The sequence below is a fragment of the Pelmatolapia mariae genome, linkage group LG17 (assembly GCF_036321145.2).
Source record: "Pelmatolapia mariae isolate MD_Pm_ZW linkage group LG17, Pm_UMD_F_2, whole genome shotgun sequence".
Classification (NCBI taxonomy): domain Eukaryota; kingdom Metazoa; phylum Chordata; class Actinopteri; order Cichliformes; family Cichlidae; genus Pelmatolapia; species Pelmatolapia mariae.
The window spans coordinates 20,432,412-20,456,267 of NC_086242.1; the positions used below are offsets into that span (position 1 = coordinate 20,432,412).

A 23,856-nucleotide genomic window follows, 5' to 3' on the forward strand; every position below is an offset into this window, starting at 1 on the left:
TATTTAAATATTTACTGTTAGTTAAATAAAGGGAAGGAGTGAAGAAAGGGGAAGATGTCCAGGCAGAGTGCAGGAAGCTACAGCAGAGATGCGTCATCACAGGAAAGACAGGATAAAATCATGACATCAAATCTTCTGTTAAAGGACTTTGTTATAAAGTTTGGTCCTTTCATTATTCAGCTGTTAAACAGTTTGAACTTCTCAAATACTTCAAATATTTCAGGTTTAGTGTTTGTTTTAATATGAAGCCGGGTAGTAAATCATCATCAGCGCACATCTGAGGTGAAACTCATCAGTCATTAACTCGACTTCACACTTTAGTGGCCAGAGAAGGTCTGAGGTCATAAACCTGTGAAAGAAGCACACGTGAAGGCTGTGAGTGCAGTTTGTAATAAATGACAGTTTATTATAAAGATTACAATCTGTTGCGTTGCAGAGCTCATCAGTTGTCATCGTGTGCTCTTCGGTTTTTAGAAAAGGGAAGAAAAACTACAAGTACACGCACACCACTCACTCCAGAAGAAACTACAAACATACTGTAAAAAGAGGAAGCTAGAAAGGAGGGGGGGGGGGGGGGGGGGAGAGACCATAAAACCATAAACTTATAAGCAGGTGGAGATTTAAGAGGAGGGGGAGGAGGGTTTCACACGCAGGTTAGAAAGCCAGGATTCTCAGCCAATCAGCAGGAAGCTGAGGATTATTTTCCAGTTTTCCATTTTGGCTCATTCTTTCAGATTTATCCTGCTTCTATTGATCAATTATCACTTTATCACATAGATTTGGAAGAATCTGGAAGTTTTTAAGTTATCGCTTCAACGTTTATCTGCAGCGCCCCCTGCTGGGTGGCCTCTGGTTTCTACAGTTCTCTAACCCTAAGCAAAAGAAATTCTGTTCTCAACCAACTTTTAACCTACAAATATGTGAAGTGAACATTTATAAATGATGGCTTTCTATTCCCTTCTATTTTTGGACTGTAAAATCTCTAAATAAAAACTTCTCATTTTTTTAAACACAAAAATGTAAAACTCTGAACTCTCGAGTTTTCTTACTCTGCCGTGGGCGTGAACGTTACTGAACTTTGTGTATTTTCTGACACTTCATGGACATGAACATTGGTAAAAGACCAAGGCATGACCATCCCCAGCTACCGAACATTGAGGAACATAAGTAATAAATATTAGAGGTTTAAACCACGGCTGAGGAGCTGTGGTTTGGTTTATATCCTCATTTTTCTCTTAGAGGAATTATTAAAAATCTTTTCATCACAGACCTGATTATAACAGTCAAATATAAATGACATTGTTTTGATAGGTTTACAGCTCATATTTAACCCTCGAGTGACCAAGTAGTGCCAAGTGCAAAAGTTTTGAGACACTCACATATACATATGAATATGTGAGTGTCTATAAACCTTTGTCTGGTACTGTATATTAAAAAAATGAACTTGCAGGTATTTTTTAAAGAAATAAACAATCTGAGCTTGTATTAAAATAGCACAAAAATCACGAGGCAGCTTTTTTGTGGTTTTCCGATTGACTTATTATCTTTGTAGATGGCTGCAATACGCAAACACAAACTGTAGAACCAAAAATGACCAAAAGTACTTGGACAGGGTTTTATCTTGTAGACTGAATAACACTGTAATCCAGCTCACTTCAGATATATTTAAAGTTACTGAATGGGAAGGTTTATGAGCCCCGCTCTTTATTTACATGTGATTTGAGGATATTTTTAATTATAAAACTGCTATACCAATATGAGTGTCAATAAATGGTATTAGTGAGAATTTGTTTGTGAGATTTAACAGACGCGTCTTTATTTATTGCCTAAGTAAATACATCAATGATATTGTGTCAGTAAATGACTGTTGATTTACTGTAAAAGTCATAGAAACAATAAAACTTTATTTGTATAATTACTGGCTTAATTATGGATAATTAATTATATTCACACTGTGCGGTCTCAGTCTTTGTTCGGGGACGTCTTAAAACCATTAAAACACACACAAAAAAATTCAAATTTTTTCTTAAAAGAGTCCAAATGTAAACGGTTAGAGCTAAGTGGGATTCTGTAACTGAAATGTAAGAACACATTACATCTTTGAGGCCGCAGGGACTGTGATTGGCTCTCGATAGCATCACTTCCTCATACACGTTTCTGACTTTCCATCTGCTTTCAGTCAATTCATGGAAGAAACTCCACCACCAAAACACTAGCTGGTGGTTAAGTAGAGTGATGCGGGGCGCCTCACATGAGTATATAAATGTTGTGAATGTCGTCAGCGACCTACGTACTCAGTTGCAGGCTGTGCATGGATTCAATGACTGAGGCCTCACAGGGTTAACTGAAAAAAATGACTGGAGCTGTTGTAATGACATTAATATATTCAATGGTTTAATGAGGTGGTTCTGAAACCATGATGACGACGGTCAAATGACACGAAGCTGAGTTGAATAAGTAGAATAAGAGCGTGCTGATGCTCGTACGGTAACCTTTACGTAAACGTCTACTTGGATCTATTTTGTTGTTAATAACCAACAAAAAAAAAAAGTTTGAAAAACAATAGTCTCACTGGGTGAGTAGAAGAATTGGTGCCACCTGTTGTTTAGCCCTACTTACATTTGATTGGCTCAAATAAGACAGAACTGATAAAATGTTGTCATTTCTGATTGGCTGAGAAGTCCTACGATGGGCGACTGACCTCATGTCAGGTGTAACAGAGCACAGGCGGGGACCTGAGGTCGCTGATCTGCTTCCAACCTGCTTCACTGACTCATTCTGCGCATGACTCTGTACAGTAGACTATCAGTAGTCCATTATAATATATACTACACATGTACAGAATACCTGACTCAAGTGATATTCTCTCAGTGTAAGCAGCCACACTGCAGGACTCTAAGCTGCAGATTAAACATTCAAAGACATTTTTGGTCCAGACCGGTTTGGTTAATCGATAAAACCAAAGGAAGCAATAATGATGACCCGAACTGAGTTTTTGTAGCTTTCCACACAGACGATCCACCGATTCTCTTTTTATTGCGTTTTATTTTAAAACATTTCTGCAGAGCATTTATCTCTGCTCAAAATGTAAACACAATCAGTCTGCGCACAATAAGTACAACATCAATTGAGAGAAGCAAGAAAAGAATCAGGTGCTAGCCATTTTCTTTTCTTTGCCACTTCTGTTTTTTGTTTTGTTGGTCACATTTTTCCCAGTGTTATTTCAGACTAGAGTCATTACAGTCTAGTCTGGATAACCAGAAACAGAAAGTATAGGCCTGATTTCCAGGATGTCTGTAGCAAGAGGAAGAATTACAAGCCAGACTTTGGTCATCTGATTTCCCATCAGATGTGTAGCTTTATTTAAGTAGAACTGAAGGTTAAGATTGGATGAACCCAACGCAAAAATATCCTGAACTTAAGCAGAATCTTATTTTATAGTGTATTCAATTCAATTCAGTTCTATTCAGTTTTATTTATATAGCGTTAAATCACAACAGCAATCACCTCAATAATGTAAGGTAATAGTACTGGTGAGTGTTTCTGTGGACAAAAGACACTGTTAATTTATTGTATATTTAAATGTACGCACGTTTGATTTCTTCATTGAAAAAATGAAACCTGGTTTAATTGAAACTTGCACTGTTTCCAGATTGAGCTCAGTGTAGCTGCTTACAAGCTCTGAATATCTCATTAGATTAAAGACTTCATAGACTACAGCCTACCAAAATATTACTTTTTTAAATAAACTTTATTGTCTACTTTATATTTTACACTATAGCTACATTTTATTCTACCATAATATATATTATACAGACCATATAGTCTACTGTAATGTGCTGTAAATAGTCTGTACATTCTATATTACTTTGTCCATAAAAGCATGTCAACATCAACTTGTAGAACTTTGGAAATCATGACTGCAGCTCGGCAGGTTGTTTGGGAACTGGACTCGGAAGGAAACAAGACAGAAGCAGTTGATCTGCTGCGGGAACAGGCACTGAAGCTTTGATTGTGCTTTAGAGGGCGGCAAACGGAGGCATTCATTCTTTTTTAAACCAAATTCAAATATTCAGAAAAGAAGGGGGCGATGTGACTTTAAGAAAATGTCTGAAATAAAATTCTATTCAAGTCTCCGGTACTTAAAGAACGCTGGTTTATAGGTTGGAGGAATCCAGTTTCCACCCACTTACTGTTAATGTGCAAATGTAGAAAGACAGTGAAATAAAAAGGAGGCTGTTTGAGTTGTACTCAGGACTGCTCTGTTTTAGTTTTCTGAATACAACACTACACTGTGTAAATAAGCTAGAACGTGGACTTTTACCTTGTGATGGAGCTAGACTAACAGTTTCCTCCTGCTTCCATGCTTTGTGCTAAGCTAGGATAAACACAAAGCTCTGAATAAGTCTGTTTTCTCAGGGCAAGAGGTCAAAGTGATGGATTATAATAATATCATTATGAGTGCTGTAGTAAAATATGAAACCTTTACTTATTTTGTTGTCATCTGTCTGATGTTGTGATGTTTAAGATAAGATAAGATAAGATGACCTTTATTAGTCCCACACGTGGGAAATGTGTTAATGTGTGTATATAAACACATAATGAGGTAAACATGAGTAGAAGTAATCACTGTGAGCCGAACACTTGGCCTTCAGAGTACACCTCACAAGCACTGGATGCCGCCCCTCGGCAGGCTTCCAGAAGTTAGCCAATAAGAGCAAAGTAGGCTGTCAAGGAAAGAGCCCGAAGATAAATTGGCTTGTTTCAGACAGGGTGAACTGAGGGCCTGTATAAAGACAGGAATGTTACTATGAAGATTATTTGAACTTTGACCTGTACAAAGCTACTCTGATCTAGCGCCAGTATAAAAATATAAAGGTCCCCTTTAACAGTGCGTTCACAACAAACGTGAAGCAGAGTTTTCACACGGTACGGATACGATCAGTCTGTTTAATAATACAGGCAAATCCACATTTGCTCGCATGAGAACCCATCAGCGGTGATCCTCTGCTGATACCAGTGAGATCAGAAATGAGGGAGGAGCTTATCGGCGCTGGTTGAGAACAGCTGGAGCTGAAAGGTTCGACTTTGCTTTTAGACAAAGAGAAAAAAAAGGAGCGAGCTCGGAGGAAACAGAGTGTAAACTGTGAGGATGCGTTTCTGGAACTTGTTTCCAGCTTCGTCTTTATCCCGCTGGCTGCTCGGTGAATATTCACAGGTCTCCAGTGTGGCTGATTCCACACGAGGTGAAACTTTGCTTCACATTTGGCGTGAACGACACATCAGGATAAAGTGCGCCAGCCGGTTTCCATAAACTCTAACTTAGATAGCTTCCTGTAATTTTGGACAGTATCTCCAACTACATGAATTCTTTCAGCTTCTTTGTGATTAGATTCCACAGCAGGCAGATAAATTAATTATTTACATTTATTAGCAGCATATAAACATGTAGTTAATATTTAATGTGCAGATGTAGTGCGTCATATATGTCCAGAGGTTTGTTCCAGCTCAAATTGAGCTTTTGAGGAGCAACTACAACTGCAAGCAGAAGATTTTCTGTTATTTCTGGTGACGTGATGGCAAAAATTGCAATCCTGACTATTTTGAACAGCCGTGATCATAATTTGATTTAAACTCGATTACTTTGGAAACATCACGGATTTATTGAGTATTTAAACCCAAAATGTTTCAGAAATTTTCGGTTCATTTGAGTCTCTCTTCCTGTTATCCGAGATTACATTTTGAGTGACTGGACAGCTCTACAGATCAACATTTCTTTTTTTTTGCTTGATTAAATTAAATCCATCCAAATGGTGAAATATATCTTTATAAGAGTCCTGGTAAATTTCCTTTAGGGGAAGGCGCCAAATCTCCAGAAAAGCCATATCTTACACTGCTTATAATATCGTTCCCTGTTGCCTATCCATCTAGTGGCGCTAATACTTTATTACAAGTTTATATACTGCTGGTAAGTGTAAATATACATTCAATTTAATTAATTAATTGCAAGAGAGTGATCTAGAGTCTGCAGCTGTGTTGGATACTGAAACTGCACAAAAATCCTTCACCTCTGCACTTTAACTGTGACTTAACATGAAAACGTTTCACGGTGAAAAATTAAATAAGATGAAGTAGAATTAAAATGAATGGATGTTAAGTCTTACAGGGGAACTCTGATGTAAACTCTGTGGTCAGGAGGAAACTCCACATATGGCAGGGATGAAAAATCCCCAGTATGGCAGGGAGGAAACTCCATTTATGGCCTGTTCCTGAAAGTCGTTCTTTGATTAAATTTCGGGGGGCTAATTAATAGATATCAGGGTGAGGAAGATAAAGAGGGGAAGGAGGAAAGTATTTTCTGTACAGATGGCTTTAAACAAATAGCACCATGTACAGTAAGCCCTCAATAAGCAGGTTAGAAACCAGAGAGGTTTACAGTTGGAGCTCTGCTGCAGCTCTCCCTGAAACACATAGCACATCAGCACAAAGTCACACTCATTGACAAATCATTATGAATTCCAAAAACATCATCGAGATGACCTTGAAATTCAACTCATTGTCAAATCATAAGAAACTCAAAATCATTTTCCGGACTATTATAAACTCATCACCACCACATTATTGTTACTTGTTATTCATAAATTCTAAATGATCAGCTTTAAGATAGTATGAACTCAAAAATTAACACAAACTCGTCATGAGTGATTATTTGGGAAAACAAAAGTTAAGTCACAAGAAAAGGACGGACAAATATCCTCAGCTATAATCTCCCGGTGTTACAGTAGAGACTCCCAGTAGCTTGCCAGTCATCCAGCTCCGCTAGCAAAGGTCCAGCTAAACTCGTCTGGGGAAGCAGAATGGCACGAGGACACGACCCGTCTCGGTGTGTTTGTAGTCGGACTGTCACATCAGCTCTTTGATCACCATTAGAGGCTGGCAGCAGAGCTGTTTGTAATGGTCCAGACCCGAATTCAGGTAATGCTTTCATAGCTGATGTTTCCAGATGTTTGAGTGTTTACTGTCCATCAAAAACTGTAACAACAAGCAACTGTTTGAATTTAAGCTGCAGCTTATAGTCTTCAAGAATCATAATACACCATAAATTTTATTAACAGTTACTGAGTAGTTACCTTTGGATTTAAAAAAAATAATGGCCACTCAAATCTCTCGTAGCTTAAGAGCAGAGTCGTGTTGATTAGATTTTTCAGTTCCTTTCATTGTTCTGCCTTTCTCAGATGCACTGACTGTTGTTTTTCATTTTTAAATCCTGGCTGTACAGAAGCAGCTGTTTCATAAGTTACATCACGGTCTGGGAAACTTTGATGGATTTTGTTCCCAGTTTGTTCACATTTTGGGACTTACCGGTACATTTTAATTCTAAGTATAGTAAAATTTAGTGGCTTGTAGTGAAATTGTATGCTGGAGAAGATTCTGCTTTTATAGGTAATGTTATCCCAGCAATTGGAAAGACTAGCAAACATGCTATCAGAGAACACTGACAAATCTGTCACAGTGTAAAACCGAGTGAGTCCAGCTGACAAGATTTAGTCAGTTCGTTTGGTTGTTTCAATAGTTCAGCGACCAGTTTTCACATGTCTGCACATGTCTGTCATCGATATCTTCTATTAGTGTCTTCTGACATTTTATAATTCCCAGTTAAATGACTGAGTGTCCATGTCTGGGAATGTTAAATGTTTTAGTGTTTTTTGTTGGGGGGTTTTTTGACTAAAAAAAAAACTGTTTTGGACTAATACTGAGGTGGCGTATTTGAAAAAAATAATTCTCTGATCTTTAATATTCTGGCAAGCATGGACTTATTTTCAGCCCCAAATGAATTCCTGCAGTTGAACCTCATGATTTTCCTCATGACCACCTTTGTTGGTGTCAGATATACCATGCACACTTAATTTAATGTTAATTTTGTTTAAAATGAATCTACGCAACCATAAGTCAGTCATAACTCAGTGTGAAGTGTTTGGTTTGGTTGGGAGTTTTTATGGGGCATGCAGACATTAACAGGCAAACGAAACATCAGAGGTCTGCAGCTGCTACCAGTCCTTATGTTGCTGATCAAAGAGCTGATAAACCAGAAAATTTCTGGTCTAAGGTCTAAATATTCAGTCACTGCTAAGATTATTCAATTCAAAGAGATGGCCTACTGTCTGACCAGAGGTCAGGGGTCTGAGGTTACAGTTTAGGATATCTAAGAGGTGAGTGGTCAGAGGTGAGGGGTCAAGTGGAACCATCCAGCAGCTGTCGGAGTGCCCTCTCAATGTTGATCCGGTGTCCCAGCCTGGTGACTCCCAGCTCCACGTAGTCCTCTTTGGTGAGGGCAGGGAGATGGGAGCCTTCAATCTCGTGGTCCTGGAAGCGCTGGCGGTGTTCGGCCAGACCCACGCTCTCCAGCCAGTCACCCACATCGTATTTATTCCACAAGTTGAGGGGCCGCTGCCTCCATGGTCGTAGGGACAACAAGGGCCCGCTGAGGACCGGGGAGGGGCAGGGCGAGGCATGGGGTGAAGGGGAAGGGGAACGGGATCTGGTTCGTGCACTGGCGCTTCGCATCACAAACCGAACCTCCTTTGGTTCTGAGGGGAGGCTGAGACTGGAGGACTTTAGGATGGTTAGACCGCGACCTGAGCTCAGATCTGGCCTTTCAGAGCAGGGGGCGGTAGTGGAGGGGAGTCCCACTGACCTATCAGAGGGCGAGGGAGAAGGAGAAGGGCTCCGGCGAGTGACAGGGTAGCGACTTCCAGGTCGGACTGTATAGGAGGCGCCATATCCTCTCTGGGAGATGGTGTGAAGTTCACCGAGACTGGAGAACAACCTGCAACACAGCAAATAGAATGTTTAGTTATGAGTTAAACACAGTGTAAATGATCCTTTGTTAAGCCTTATAATCATTAGTTACAGCTTCCTGTCAAGTATTGTATTCTTATGTGAAAGTTGTGGCAGATAAATTGTACATTATTCTTTTCAAATTTTGAAACAGTTGTTGAAGAGAACACCCTGCATTTTGACTGTCTAGCTAAGAACCTTTAGTTCTGCTGGACCTTGGAAAACTACTTCAGGCTTCTTTCTGTTGAAAGACTGGGGCTAAAGCTGGGCAAGCAATTTCATATCTTTGCTAATACTGATCATGTTGTACAGTCATGAAAATTAATGTGTAGCATTGTTTCACTGGAAGTTAAACCGTCAGATCACACCGATAAACCATTTTAACATAACTTGGTTTGGTTGTTTACATTTCTGTACAGAATATATGAAGATGGCTGTGTTTCTTGTGCTACCCACAAGAAACACAGAGATTAGGGTAAGATAAAATGTCCAATTGATGCCTTGTCAAAGGCCAACATCCTATCATGTTTCGTGGAGTACCTCAAGGCTCTGGTCTAGGTCCTTTTTATTTTGCTAAGTACCTTAGGGTTATGTCTTAAGCTAGGCTATATCCTTCTTCTTAGTATGTAATCTGTCTTAGATCAAAGTACATTAAAATACTGTTCAAAGTACTCCTTAGTGTCTGTCTGTCTCTGTCCTAGCCCCACTCTTAGTTTTGGTGTATATTAAGTTTAGTCCTAGCTCCTCTTCTATTTTTGTGATTTGAAAATGATAACAGAAGCTATTCCCCCCAAAAACTTCCTGTACAACTTCAAGATATAAACAAATACAAGGCTTGACAGGGCTGTTGTGCTCTGTTATGGTTGCTGAGCACTAAAAAGATTATTCCTTTCAGGTGATGTGGTTATCAAAGATTTCCCTACTTTAGTTCAAAAGACAGATGGGAGAGTAATTTGAGATATTTAGTAGTTAGTCAAAGGTGGTGCACGTTAGTCAGCTGTTAGCTGATGAAAGCCATCTCTTGGTAATAACAAGAAATGTTTACCAGAGATTAAAACCTACGATTTACTCTCCCCACTGTCCACACATCTGGAACAATACAAATAACAGACTGTTACAAAACATCTACTCAAGCAAACACACTGCATGACTGCCAGATCAACAGCACACCACACCAGTATTTACAATATTTGGTGTACCTGGCACCTCCTACTGGTGACCTTCGACCTGGATCGAGGGGGCTTGGCTCCTCCCCCAGAGAGTGGCTATCTTTGTTGAGCAGCTGTAGCCGATTGGCTAGATCCAGTCCAGACCCCGCCCTGCCGCTTAGCTCTAGTGCAGAAGCTGACCGGCTTGTTAGATCCACAGCTGAGCCGGATCCCTGGCCTCCCAAGGCTGCTGGACGCCCCCCCCCTTCCTCCGGACTGAGGCCCCGTCGATCTTGATCCCCACCCCCCCACAACTTAGACCTCCTTTGAAACAAATAGCGTGGCTGTCGGCCTCCGCCACTGGTGGGAGAAGAGCAAAGTGGGGAGGAGGGGGAGGATGATGATGCAGCAGATGGGAGGAGCTCACTGTCCGACGACTGCTTTAATAGGGGGTCCCGGAGTGCAGAACGTCCTCGACCGATAGGTGAACGAAGGCGAGGCTTTAACCCTGATGGGGAAGTGGCGGCGGATGAAGGAGATGGGTGAGTAGCAGGTGGGGAAGATGGGGAAGATGGAGCAGGAGGAGAAGCCAGGGTGATGGAGGGTGGGAGGGAACTTGGGGAAGACGAACTGTCATGAAGCCTTTCATCACCTCCTTCCTCCTCATCTCCTCGTCTACCCAAAGATTCAGGACCACTCTCTCCTCCCCCTCCCTCTCCACCTCGTCGTGGCAACAAGGTGAGAGAGGATGGGGGAGGAGCAGCAGGAGGGCTTGTAAAGCCAGGAGGGGGAGTCACCAGACCAATTCTACGCAGCTCCTCCCTAGTTTCCTCATCGCTGGATGATAACAAGGCAGGTGGGAGTGTCACTGTGTAAGCCCCTCCCTCCTCCTCTGAACTGCCCACTGTGAGGCTTCTACGTCTATCAATCAGAGGAGAATGAGCCTCATTGGCCAGTGGTGGCAAAGGGGAGGGTCTCCAGCGCTCAGGGGAGGGTGCGGCAGGTGATGTCACTCCTCCCTCTGTTTCTGGGCGCTCAACTTGTCCATCTGGGAAAAGGGGTGGGGTTATGCGTTTATGCCTTAGCTCAGGACTCGTTTGGGGAGTGGTGCGTTTGGTCCGCTGTTCAGGGCTTGTCTGAGGAGTGGTGCGCTTGGATCGTGGCTCAGGACTGCTTTGTGGGGTGGTGATGGGCGTTCGCTTGTGTCTGCCCTCAGGACTGGCAGCCGGGGTGGGGATGGGTGTGGTGGAGGCAGAAGCGTGTTTAGTTCGAGGCTCAGGGCTCGGTGTGCGGGCGGTGAGCGCTCGTTCTCTTGCAGCAAGTGCCAGGGCGAGTGGAGAGGACGGGTCTGAAGACAAACAACACAAATGAGAATAAAAATCCATCCAGACAAAAACTTGAATTCCAAGTTTCAGTATATTGTCAAGGTCTAGGATCTTACCTAGGTTGTGTTTTGTTTTGCAATATCTCTTAATATTCTATCTTACATTTTCTGAAGTCGCTAGCTCTGTCCCGGGTCCTGTTATATTCTGTAAAGTGACTCAAGGTTTTCTTTTGAGTTGCCTTCTACTATGCACAGTACACAAAGGCCCTGTCTGTCGTCCTCAGTCTTAATACCTTTACTTTGTCTGGCCATTTCATGTTTTGTTGAGAGCCTCAACACTGCGTTCTAGGTTGTGTTTTATTTTGTAAAGTGTTCTTCTACTACGTGGAGAACATTAAGATCTTGTCTGATACCTTCTTCAGCCTTAACACTTTTTCTGGCCTAGGTTGTTCCCCACTAGTGTTTTGCGGAATACCTCCTTAGTTTTAGAATCTCTATTTTTTATTTATTTGCTTTACTGGTACCGCAAGGTTTTACCTGTATACCCCTTTTGATCTGTCAAGCACTTCAAGGCTCTACTATTCTTTTCTATTCTAAGCTTGAATTGAATAAAACTAGGTTTTCCAGAGGTGATTATTGTTATTAACCCATGCAAAATGTGGCAGCCTGATTCTCATTGAGAACATTCATTAACTGTGTGCTGTCAGACAGACCTAGAGGTTTCCCTGTCAGCGGGTGGAGGAAGGTATGAGGGGTCGGTGAAGGTGACAGGACCGGAGCTGGAGGGGGAAGCTCGCCGAGGTCATCCATCGAGTGGCTCTGCGTCAGAAGAGGCGGTGCCTGATTTTCTGACCCCGCTCCCTCCACTGACAAGAAGAGAGACGACCGGCGACCCTGAACTCGAGCGCGCTCTGAAAGAACCTGCTGCTGGTACAGCTCAGCCCTGCTGGGGCTGCTGGGTCCACCTCCTTCTTTGGATGAATCATGATCTTTGATCCCAAGACCTGGAAAATTGAAATATTAGGAGTCTATTTTTCTTTTGTTTTGGTGTCTCAGCCCAATTTTATTTTAAATATATTTAAAAAATAAGCAAACACGAGTCATGGTTCTCTGAACAACATATCCAGTCATGCACCTAGGATTGAGACAAACATGCCACAGACATCAGACAGAAAAATGCTAACCCTGCTCTTCAACAGGAAGTTGTTTCAGTAATGGTGACTTCCTCCTCTGGGGTTTGGTAGGCGGAGCCTGTTGTCCCACATTAGCATAGGGGTTTTCTATTGCTCTTCCCCGACGCCGCGACAGAGGTGAGTGGCCAAGGGCGGGGCTAGTGCTGTGCAGAGACAGCGTAGATGTGTGTGTCGCGGTGTGAAGCGTGTGTGTGGCGGTGTGTGTGGCGGTGTGAAGTGTGTGAGTAGCAGGGGCACCGTGAGCATCAGGCTGCAGTGGTGGAGGCGTGTCCTGCAGGATGATCATGGACCTTGCTTTTCTCTGCCGCTCGGCGTGGGTGTGGCTCCTCGTTGGTGAATCTGAAAGCTCCTGAAGCCTTGGCTCTGCCCCCGGCTTGAAACTAGAGCGGGTCAGTCCATCTCCTCGTGCTGGAGGAGGAGGAGGAAGAAAAGAGGGAGGAGGTCCAGAGTCGAGTATGAAGAGCGAGGAGGTAGAGGATGCAGAGGGTGGAGGAGGCGGTGCTGTCTGAGGAGGAGGAGGGATGAAGCTTTCTGTCAGCGAAGAGCTCCGTGGAAACCGACTTTCATTGATCAGAGCCGTGATTCTGTCATCGTCCGGTGTGCCTGTAGTGGTAACAATGAGATGTCAAAATAAATTGACCACACCGATTGGTCTTAGGAAGAGATCTTATGTCTGCATTGGATCAATGAATTAAAGTTCTTGGTATAAAGTTATCTGTGGTGTTAGCTAGCTTGAAACCAGTCTGCCTATTACAGCAGCACTATGATGATTTGGCTTTCTTCTTGGGTCATAAAATGGGAAGCCAATGATGCCTCGACTTTCCTATTTCCGGTACTCTTATGCTCAGCCAGTGACATATTTTACAAAATGTGAGCCTATGAGATAGTTTGGTGTAATGCCACATTTCTCACCAAAACTCTTGGTTCTGGACATCCCTCTGGGTAAAGGCATGGTGCTCTTCTCTGGAGCTGAAGGGGGCACCAGACCCTGACGCTCAAACAGCGACTACAGACACAAACAACACAAAGATTTTGTCAAAAATCCAAGAATTAAGATATTTATTTGCTTTTCTATGCTGACAACTATGTACTTTTTACATATGAAGTCAGTACTGCCATGAAGTAAATAAACCCAGTTTATTTTCCTGGGCAACCAGGGTAAATGGTCAAACAAAGGTGGTTATTGGCTCAATAAATCAACCCAGGGTTTCTCAGTCAGCTGCTTATACTCTTAAATAAATGTGTTGCTTAAATGCTTAAATACTTGGTACTTTTAAGAAAAGTAACAACCCCAACAAGTAAGTATTCTTATGGTGTCTGTGATCTCAACCACATCCTTTAAAGGCCTGAGAGCAGTTAAAAGGAAAATATGAAAATAGATTTCAAATGGCTTATCGAGCTTACTTGTAAACGTTGCATAAGGTAAACAAATACTGCTTATATAAAAGACTCCTCTTATCATCAACTTAGTGTATTATTGTCTTTACCTTAAAGTATAAAGTGCCTTGAGGCAACTGTTGTTCCGATTTGGTGCTATATAAATACAATTGAATAGAATTATCATTTTATTTTGTTATATAGAACAGTAAAATTGTTCCCTACTAAAGTTGTTCATAGGAAGGAATAAAGTTTCCCTTAAGAATTTATACTTCCTTTTGATCCTTATGAAGGAAAGACAAAACTTCACATGATGTATAAAAACTTTAGTGCCTCTTTTTATCAGCTCTGAAATCTGAGGGATCTTCCAGGAACTGTGGCTCTAAATTTTAGAGAACTCGCTGATCAATAGGTGTGGATTTTGTACGTGTTATCTTGATCTATATCTTATCTTGAACCTAACATGCTCAGGACAAAAGCCTTGTATCCTGCTTTATAGTACAGGTGTTTTCCCCTTTCTCAGCAAAAGTGTTCAAATCTACGGTGGCTCCTAGAGACAAAGCACGTACAAACTCCAAAACACTTGCAAACTCCAAAACACTTGCAAACTCCAAAACACTTACAAACTCCAAAACACGTACAAAATCCAAAACACGTGCAAACTCCAAAACACGTACAAAATCCAAAACACGTGCAAACTCCAAAACACATACAAAATCCAAAACACGTACAAAATACTTTTCTTTCTAATTGTCATGTCTAGCTTTTAATTAGTGCTGTCAGCGTTAATCTCGTTAAAATGACATTAACGTCATTTTAACGAGGTTAACGCTGACAGCACTACTTTTAATAAATAATTATCTCAATCTTACAACCAAAGTTTTCATCTGATGTAAAATGTATAGAAATCCATTATTGTATATAGGAACTATTAAGTCAAATTTATAACCTAGTAAGCTATAGTACTTTTTCCTTTGGGAAGATACCATCTGTGCAGTCTGCAATTCTGTTGAAGAAAGATGTTGAATCTATTTAATTATTGTAGAAAAACGATTGATTTCTGTGCATTTTTTTTTTTTTACACTTGCATTAAATTACAGTCGATTACATTAATTGAGCATTATGAGGCGGAGGGTTGGGGATGGTTCCCTATGGGTTTTTTTTTTTTTTGCTTGGAGTTTGCAACCCTATTAGTTAGGTTGCTTAATATTTCCACTAAGTACTCTTTAAAATACCAGAATAGGGAGGATGGTGTAGGTTTAAGTTTATTAGATTGGTCAGTATTGCTGATCTATGAAATATTTTGGGTGCAGTGTATTTTTTTTACATACAGGCTTAACAGAATAGCTTTAGTTTTGTTTTGTTTTTTTAAATTTGAGTATGAACTTATACAAAATGCAGCAAGATATTTGAATTTTTTTTTTATTGTTTATAAAATACGCTATATCGGATTTATATCGGTATCGACAGATATCCAAATTTATGATATCGGTATCGGACATAAAAAAGTGGTATCGTGCCATCTCTAGTTTATTATTTGATGTTATGGGGGCTTGAAGGCTTTGAGAGAAGAAAATCTGATTAGTCTGTGTGCAGGTAAACACTGAGCTGTGAAAGCCTGCGACTCAGGAATCTCTGATTAAAAGTCATCCTCTCGCTACGGTTGCTCTGTGTTTATCCCATTAGCTCAACCGTGTCTTACATTGATCTCTGCCTGTGTGATACGCCGGCTGGTTGGCCTCTGCTTCACCGTCGCCGCCCTGAAGTCATCTGATGGGCGGCCCCTCAAGACGACTTCCTGTTGACTTCCGGCCAACATCTCATCCAGTTTCTCTGGAGCGACAAAGAGGAACATGAACAGACTCCTAACAAGACATGATTAAGCATCCGGTACACGACCACACCATTGTGAAAGTTTCCAAACAGCGTGACAAACACTGTGGCGAAATCATGACATCAGAGCTACATCACAACATCAGTCACCAGGGCTGCAGCAGGACTTCACGCAAAACGTGGACTCTCAAAAGTGTCAAAATAGACAAAAAAAAGGTGTTTCAATTTAAAAGCGCTTAGAAGAATCAAATTCCAAACTCAAGAATCACCGTGTTACTCTTTATTTTTTTGAGGTTTTTCAAGCATCATTTTTTTGTAGCATCCCCCCCTTTTGGGAAAAACAGTGGTCAGGGGGTAGATGAACTTATATCAATGATGCCTTAAAAAAAATGGACGAGCCTCAAATAAAAACCAAACACGTGCTGTTTGTGTGTAATTGTAGAAGCTATACTTGATTCAGCTACAGCCCTGAAAAGTCGCGACATCAATGAAAAACATCAGCTGCTTTTCCACCTAACATTCCAGGAGATAAAATTAGGCCAAAGTGTTGGCTCGAATTCCCCAAAATCCTAACTCTGTGCCTTCTTGTCTCCTCCCCTTAAAATCAGCTTTGTTGTGCTTCGATGAAGGAGGCTGGCCAGGTGACTAACTTTGTGGGTTTCACAAAGTCCCCATCTGGGCTGGGAGGAGTTATGTTCGTGCTAATGTTCTGAGTATTTGGGGGATTAGTGTCACTTGGAGGCACGGCTTCATCTTTTGGTTGTGTGTGTGGTCAGAGGCGCTAAATTTGTTTGTAAATCCCTGAGACATGTAAGTGTGACAAATATGCAAAAAACCCTAAGAAATCAGGAAGGGGACAAACAGTGTTTCACTGCACTGCAGGGTGGGCTGCTAAATATTTGTCAGACTGCGACTCTGACGGACACCTCATCTTTAAACCTCCACTCAGTCACCAGCAACCTGTCCACGGTCACTACACACAGGCGGGTATGTGGAGTCCCAGTGGATGTTCAGAGCTTGGTGTCAGTGCTGTGCGACTGTGTCTGGTTAAAACTGTCTGCACAGAAATAACCTGGACTCTGGTGGAAATGCATCTGATGACATCACTGCGACATCATGCTAACAGACTGCAAAGACAAATGTCACCGCAGGGTCACAACACGATGACCGTGAGGTCGATGTGACTCACCGAAGCGTCTCCTCCTGGCTGCAGACAGAGCAAAGGTCAGCAACACACACCGCTACAGTCTAACTGTGTGTGTGTGTGTGTGTGTGTGTGTTTGTTTACCTATCTCCTCCAGGTCAGCCGTCATGGACTTGGATCGCAGGGTCAGGGAGGTGCTGGGGGCTCGTTTTGGAGGGGGCGGTGCTACAAGGCAAGATTGCATATTAGTGGTACACAGTGTGTGTGTGTTGGGGGGTGGGGTATTTTGGTCTACAGCACTTATAAAAAGAAAGAGTGCTGAGATAAGTTTCCCTGTAAAGAGTCACATGTTCACAGATAGCCGTCATGTCATTGACATGTCAAATACACAGAAGCTCCAGTGAGCACGTGCAGCTGCCTCCTCGCTAACTAAACTTGAACTGCATCTTGTATTTATACAATGGTTTGACTGTTACATCTATAATTACATCTTGATTTGTTTTGATTATTTATTGAAACAAGGGGGTAAAACTAAAATAAAACTTTATTCTTCCCAGTTCATTTTTATTTTTCTTATTTAAATGTTATTAGAACTGAATAAAACCCACTTTATACAACACCTACGTTATTGTATTGTAGTCCTTTTTAGGCCTGAAAAGATTGACTTTCTTTGTTTTAAATCACTGTACTAACTGTACACTGTTGTGTACTAATAAAATCAAATCTTACTAAGGCTGGACAGCAGGTGGCTCTACCTTTTTTCCTGATCAGGTTGGTTTCAGATTTCCTGGAAACTGAGACGACTTTCATCAGCAGGCGACTTCCTCCCTGCCGGATTAGAGAGACGACCTGCCGGTGACCCACCTTCACCACGTTGGTACCGTTCACCTGGAGAAAAGACAAACAGCTCAAGTCATAATGTTTTAAATGTTTCACGGGCCCAAACACAAAGATTCACAGCTTTTTGTCCCTGCAGGTGATTAAAAAGTAAAAATAAAACCTGTTAAAACTGAGGTCACAAAATATCAAGTTTCCATCTTAATCTTTTCTTTTCTGTTCACAGAGCGTGCTCATATGACAAATATGCTTGACAATGATAAACCAGCAAAAAAATATGAAAATAAAAAACAAGTTAAAAATAAAATGAATAAGAAACAAAATAAGGTATTGAAAAAAAAACATGAAAAAATGTCAGTAAATGTCTGTCAGCTGACTGATTTAAGTGTCTACTTAAAATGAAGTCCGCTATTACCTCGATGAGAAAGTCTCCGGTCCGTAGCCCCGCCCTCCAGGCCACGCCCCCTTGGTCAACTGACTCCAGGTACTGAAGGGCGGGAAACGCCGGGGTTGGAGCAAACTCCTCGATGGGCGTCTCAGCTGGAAATGAAGAGAGAGCCGGTGAGTTAGAGAAGCTCCTCCCACCTCAGACTAGCGAGGGTTCAGTCCACGGAGTCTGATTCTGCTTCCACAGGAAGCCAGACTCTGTGGACTGTGTAGGTGTCATGAAACACAGCAAGGAGCTTTTTTTTTTTTTTTTTTTTAAATCTCTCCTCCTCTTCCTCCAAACGCCCACCACTCCACCACCCGTCCCTCGGTTTCTACCTTTAGCTCCTCTGAGGACGAAGCCAAATCCTTCGCTCTCCCTCTTCTGCAGCACGGCCGTCTTCTCCTCGATCACGTAATCGCTGAAACATGAAGGAAGAAACGAGGCTCACAAAAGATCCCTCCATCTTCTATTGCGCCTCCAAGGTTTGAACCACTTGAAATGAAATTGCTTTTAAAGCACAACTACAGATGATGACGAACAAGTGATAATCGTTAAAACATTAAACTGTCCTCCACCAGCTTTTTGAGCCACGCTCTCAATGCTCTGCAGACATGAAATGAATGATTTATTAATAAAGGTACTTTTTGTAAAAACCTCAGCAAGGACAGCAGCTGAACATGACCTCTTCATCAGTGACCGGAGTTTTAGCTCAAATCTAAGTCGACCCGGCAGCTACATTTGGCTCTCAGACAAAGTTTGGATTCAGAAGACAGACATTTTTTCTGCTTTCAGAATCAAAAACTTTCCTTTTTGATAAAGCTCACAGTTAGAGCCAGAGCAGGAGACCCTGCACCCTCTCTTAGTGATGGTGTTATATGAACAGCTCACTGAAAAAGGCCATAAACACTGATAACACACGAATCGGGGAGAACTTCTTATTCACATAAATGAACATATCTAAATGTTTATTAGTTCTTCCCCAGCCTGGCAACTGAGACAGAAAAGCTGAAAACATCAACAAGCGTCATCTTAAACATAAAAATTTCCTCTATAGTTTGAAACAGCCACGGTTGCTGAATCAACGGGTTACACCTGAGAGGGTCACCTGTCTCATTAGGTCTGTCACATGTTCATACAGCAGCAGAAGAATCTGCAAACAAAACCACTTTAATGAAGATGATCCTGATTCTGAAGAAAGTCGAACCTGCCATTGAGTTCCTGTAGGAGGTGTAGTGATGCTGTGTTACCTGTAGGAGGTGTAGTGGTGCCATGTTACCTGTAGGAGGTGTAGTGGTGCCGTGTTACCTGTAGGAGGTGTAGTGATGCTGTGTTACCTGTAGGAGGTGTAGTGATGCTGTGTTACCTGTAGGAGGTGTAGTGGTGCCGTGTTACCTGTAGGAGGTGTAGTGGTGCCGTGTTACCTGTAGGAGGTGTAGTGGTGCCGTGTTACCTGTAGGAGGTGTAGTGATGCTGTGTTACCTGTAGGAGGTGTAGTGGTGCCGTGTTACCTGTAGGAGGTGTAGTTGTCGTAGGATCCTACAGTGTAGTGTCTGAACAGTCTCTTGGTGCGGTCCTCTCGCGTCTCTGAAACATACAAGTGTTACATATGTATGTTAAATAGCACATTATTTATTAAATATATCCCATCAGATGCTGTCCATGTATTTTATGGTCGAGTAAATGAACGCAAAGTTAAAGTACTGATATATAAACAGTGATGCGTTCCCTCTGTGAAGCACAGCAGCATGTTCTAAATGCAGAGAAGACCCTGACCCTGCTGTGGATGTGTTTTTTTACCCAGTCTCGGGTCGTATTGTCTCATCTGGACTTCTTCCACACAGTCGGCAGGAAACCAGCCGGTTCGGCCTTTAACGCTTCCTTCCCAGAATCCTCCTTCACCGATAGAGAGAACTGTAAACACAGCACACACTCATTATCACCACCTCACACATGCGTTGCCTCTGTTTGAGCTCATTTTTGTGATGGAGGATTATTAATGTAGAACTATGCAGATATAAAGGGTTTTTTTTTAAAAATAAATAATGTTATAAACAGAAACACCTGAGGTCTGAATCTGATTATGGAAGTTTTGTGTTCAGTGTTTATTTATTCTTAATTCTTTGGTCTTTGTTTTGGTGATAGTTATATATCCTTATTGAGTTATAAAAGTCAGACATTTAGAGTTTGTTTAGCTCCTGATTTACACTTTTGATAAGAATCATTATCCTGGTCAAACCTTTGACCCGCTCTCCTCGGTGCAGCTGGATCTCTCCGGTCCCCTGAGGGACGTGGGACCGGGTGGCGATGAAGGTGCGTCCCGGGACGGCGCTATACAGCCTCCTCTTCCTCATCTGTGGGGTCGGGGGAGGAGAGGAGGGAGGGCTGGTCTCCACATGACCTCCACCACTTGGACTGCAGGTGAGAAAGGAGATACTGGTTTGACTACACCTTAAAGGACATCTTTGTAACCAACTTTCAAATAAAATCACTGAAAAACCATTTTATGAGAAAATGAAACAAAACAACATGTTAAATGTAAAACTGAGAAACCTGTTATATACACATGCTCAATTTGAACCTGTAACCGGCTTCAAAAAAGTTGGGTCAAAAACCAGAAACGCCTAGAAAAGTTGTAACATGCTGGAATGGAACTGGATTGAACTGGATAAGCAGTCGACACGATGGATGAATCTATGGTTCATAATGTGATCAAAAGATCTCTGTGCATAACGGATGGGTCTGAGGACTTGTAAGTAACCAATCACATTGTTGTGATGTTGTAGTTTTGCGAGAAACCTGTTGATGACCACTCAGGAAGAAAATGAGAACCTGGAATCTGGTAACTCATCTGTAAAGGCACCATTAATGCTGAAAGATGTATGAATGAGCTACACCGGAGCAACTTTTGGAGCCTCATGTGCTGCTGACCAGAAGATGTATTTTCAGGGATGATCTTGCTTATTTCAGCAACATAAAGCCAGCATCCTTATTAGTATTAGGTGAAATCATGCACATCTCATGGGTAACTTTTACATGTGTAAAGGCACCATTAATGACTCATAATTACCTGAGTCGGCGTGTGTGTCGGCGTAGCGAGTGTGTGTGCGTGTCATGGTGCGTCTCCAGGCTTTGAAGGGAGGGGCCAGGTGAGGAGGCGGGGCTTTCCAAGGCGTTGTCACTGGCTGAGCGAATCAGGGAGCGAGGAGATGACAGGCCGTTTCCAGCTGTTGTCCGGGTCAAGCCCATGCGGCGGCGCTTGGTATAGGAGGGAGTTTCTCTGAAGGGAACTACTTGGACGCATATATACAAACACACACACACATAAAAACACACAGAGAGTTAATATCCAGCCACTGTGCTAACATTGACACACGCACACGATTTAAATGTGTTGAAACTCACCAACGTCAGACGTTTTGTGGATTTTTATGATCTCTGCCAGATCAAAATTCCCGGCAATGATTGCCACCTGCACACACACAAGCCAGGAGTCATAAAAACACACAAACTGTAGGGTTCAAAATTAAACTCACATCTTTTTAATCTCGTTTCCACCTGAAACATGAAACATCACAGGAGCAGATTGAACAGATTCACATTTCTGTATCTCTGAAGTTGCAAATAATTTCCAGAGATTTCCAGAGAGTTCCAGGGTTTTCAAAGTAAAATTGTCTTTCAACAAGTCTCCTGGTTAGAAAATAATAAAAACTCACAGGTACAACATGAGGCGTGAAAGCACAAGATTAAAGAGAAACTAAAGAGCCAGTATAGCAGCAGGCATCCAATCACAGAACTGCAAATGTGTCTGTGAAGCTGAGATGTTAACATAATTAGATGTGCTGATGGTTAAATGCCTTAAAGGTAGCAGTGGTATCATTTCTGGCATTGAAACAAGCGCTCCTTTCTGTTTTTGGAGGGCTAATTATTTTTTCCACTAACTGCTGTGTTTTGTTTCCGGTGTGGTCGTGGACCAGCCAGATTATTTCAGTAGCTCTAACTTTAACGTTTTTTTGACTTCCTGGTCTTTATGTCGAGCAGGGTGGATATAGTCTTGTTTGGATTTCGTTTTTTTTCTCTATTTTTTTATTTATCAGAAATAAAAAATAATAAATGCATTATATTAAATTATATATTATATTACATAAATTAAAAAGATAAATAATAAAATAATAAATAATTCTAAAAATATTTTTTACTTAAAGGCACATAATGTTCTTTTATTTGTATTTTTAAACGGTCTATATATGTTTCTTATTTTATAATATTGTATCGGAAATGTTTTTTTAATTAGATTTCTTTATGTTTATCTTATTTATTTAGTCTTTATTTGATTTTTATTGATTATTTTGTATATTTATTTATCATTTAATGTTTATTTTATTTGTTTTTTTTTATTTTTGCTTCAATAGAAGGTAAAGAAAAAAGACTTTGTTGTTGTTTAAATTTTATTTATTAATTATTGGATTATAATTTGTGAAACTAAAAGCTCATTTTAAAGTGTAATAAATTTTTTTTGAAACTTATTTTCATGTGAAAGGCTGTCTGTTGTTTTTTTGTTTTTTTTTTTAACTTTAAAGGCTTCTTTTATTGATTTGCTGATTGATTGACTCATTTACCTGAAAGGCCGTCTGGTTGTTGTAGTTCTTGATGTCCTTGTTGGCTCCTCTGAACAGCAACACTCGGGCACAACTATCCTAATAAAAAAAACCCCAAACCCCCAAAATGTGACTAACAACATACATTACACCCACAGGCCGCCATCACATGACCAACATGTGCATTACCTCTTTGTGTGTGTGTGTGTTACCTGGTTGTACAGAGCGCAGAGGTGCAGTGCAGTGTTTCCTGATGCATTCTGGGAACTCATGTCAGCGCCATAGAACAGCAGGTGCTCCAAGTGCTGCACGTTGCCATAGCGACATGCCTGAACTCACACACATGCGCCCACACACACAAAGACACACACACGCACACACAGAGTCATAATTGTACAGGGCTTGAACTTGTCATCAGTGCAAGTAATTTTCCTGATTGTGTGTGTGTGTGTGTGTGTGTGTCACCTGATGGATTTCCTGCCACCCGTTCTCATCTGTCATCCCTGTAACCATGACAACAAGTACTCTTAGTGCTAAAGTGTTTTTTTTAACACAAAAATATGAATAAAATAAATAAATAATAACAGAGCTCCACAATATATGAGATGATTCGTCAGATCGGTCCTATGAGACCCCCTCATACCGATGGTGGCATGATCCTGCAGCAGCAGCTCGCAGCAGTAGGGGGCGCCGCCCACCATGGCCGAGTGATAGAGCGGAGTGAGGCCTCTGCTGTCCTTGTAGTCTGGAGATGCCCCGAGGTCCAGCAGAGTCTGAGGACCAGGAGAAACAAAAAAATGCAGTGATGTTAAAGAATGAGCAAGTACTTTGAACCTGCATTGTTTCTATTGCACAGCAGGGGGAGACTCTATAAGTCTATAAAGTAAAAATGAAAAAAGAAATGAGGAAAAATATGTTCAATATTATTTTTTTCTCTTAGATTAAAGATGCATTCTTTAAATTCCAATAAAGTCTTTAATTTAAAAAGGTTAGAGGAACTGCAGGTTTTGATGGTTTGGTGTTAAATTTGGTTTTGAAATGATGGTGGCAGCAGTGTGGTGGAAACATGTTGGTCCAACACGGAGCAGTTTGACATTAATCCATTTAATAACCACCCTCCATGGAGGTCAAGCAGAC

General features: G+C 41.4%; 1 protein-coding gene and 1 pseudogene across 2 annotated transcripts in view; one reads left to right on the plus strand and one right to left on the minus strand.

Annotated features, from left to right (window-relative positions):
- LOC134615929 (NACHT, LRR and PYD domains-containing protein 14-like) overlaps positions 1 to 23,856 on the plus strand; it is an 851,239-nt pseudogene that overhangs the window by 358,787 nt on the left and 468,596 nt on the right.
- shank3b (SH3 and multiple ankyrin repeat domains 3b) overlaps positions 381 to 23,856 on the minus strand; it is a 59,703-nt gene continuing 36,227 nt past the window's right edge. The window contains exons 8-27 of one of the 2 annotated variants that reach the window (XM_063460715.1): positions 23,363 to 23,492; positions 23,185 to 23,222; positions 22,932 to 23,048; positions 22,741 to 22,818; positions 21,527 to 21,593; positions 21,192 to 21,411; positions 20,361 to 20,536; positions 19,922 to 20,035; positions 19,633 to 19,708; positions 18,460 to 18,542; positions 18,110 to 18,234; positions 17,613 to 17,745; positions 17,002 to 17,082; positions 16,903 to 16,920; positions 15,583 to 15,713; positions 13,416 to 13,509; positions 12,495 to 13,106; positions 12,024 to 12,314; positions 10,038 to 11,334; positions 381 to 8,827 (exon numbers count right to left, since the gene is read on the minus strand). In XM_063460715.1, coding sequence (XP_063316785.1) covers positions 8,233 to 8,827; positions 10,038 to 11,334; positions 12,024 to 12,314; positions 12,495 to 13,106; positions 13,416 to 13,509; positions 15,583 to 15,713; positions 16,903 to 16,920; positions 17,002 to 17,082; positions 17,613 to 17,745; positions 18,110 to 18,234; positions 18,460 to 18,542; positions 19,633 to 19,708; positions 19,922 to 20,035; positions 20,361 to 20,536; positions 21,192 to 21,411; positions 21,527 to 21,593; positions 22,741 to 22,818; positions 22,932 to 23,048; positions 23,185 to 23,222; positions 23,363 to 23,492 — 4,476 coding nt within the window. In that variant the 3' untranslated portion in view covers positions 381 to 8,232. Of the gene's footprint in view, positions 8,828 to 10,037; positions 11,335 to 12,023; positions 12,315 to 12,494; positions 13,107 to 13,415; positions 13,510 to 15,582; positions 15,714 to 16,902; positions 16,921 to 17,001; positions 17,083 to 17,612; positions 17,746 to 18,109; positions 18,235 to 18,459; positions 18,543 to 19,632; positions 19,709 to 19,921; positions 20,036 to 20,360; positions 20,537 to 21,191; positions 21,415 to 21,526; positions 21,594 to 22,740; positions 22,819 to 22,931; positions 23,049 to 23,184; positions 23,223 to 23,362; positions 23,493 to 23,856 lie in introns of both variants that reach the window. The other variant, XM_063460714.1, reaches the window with a different exon arrangement.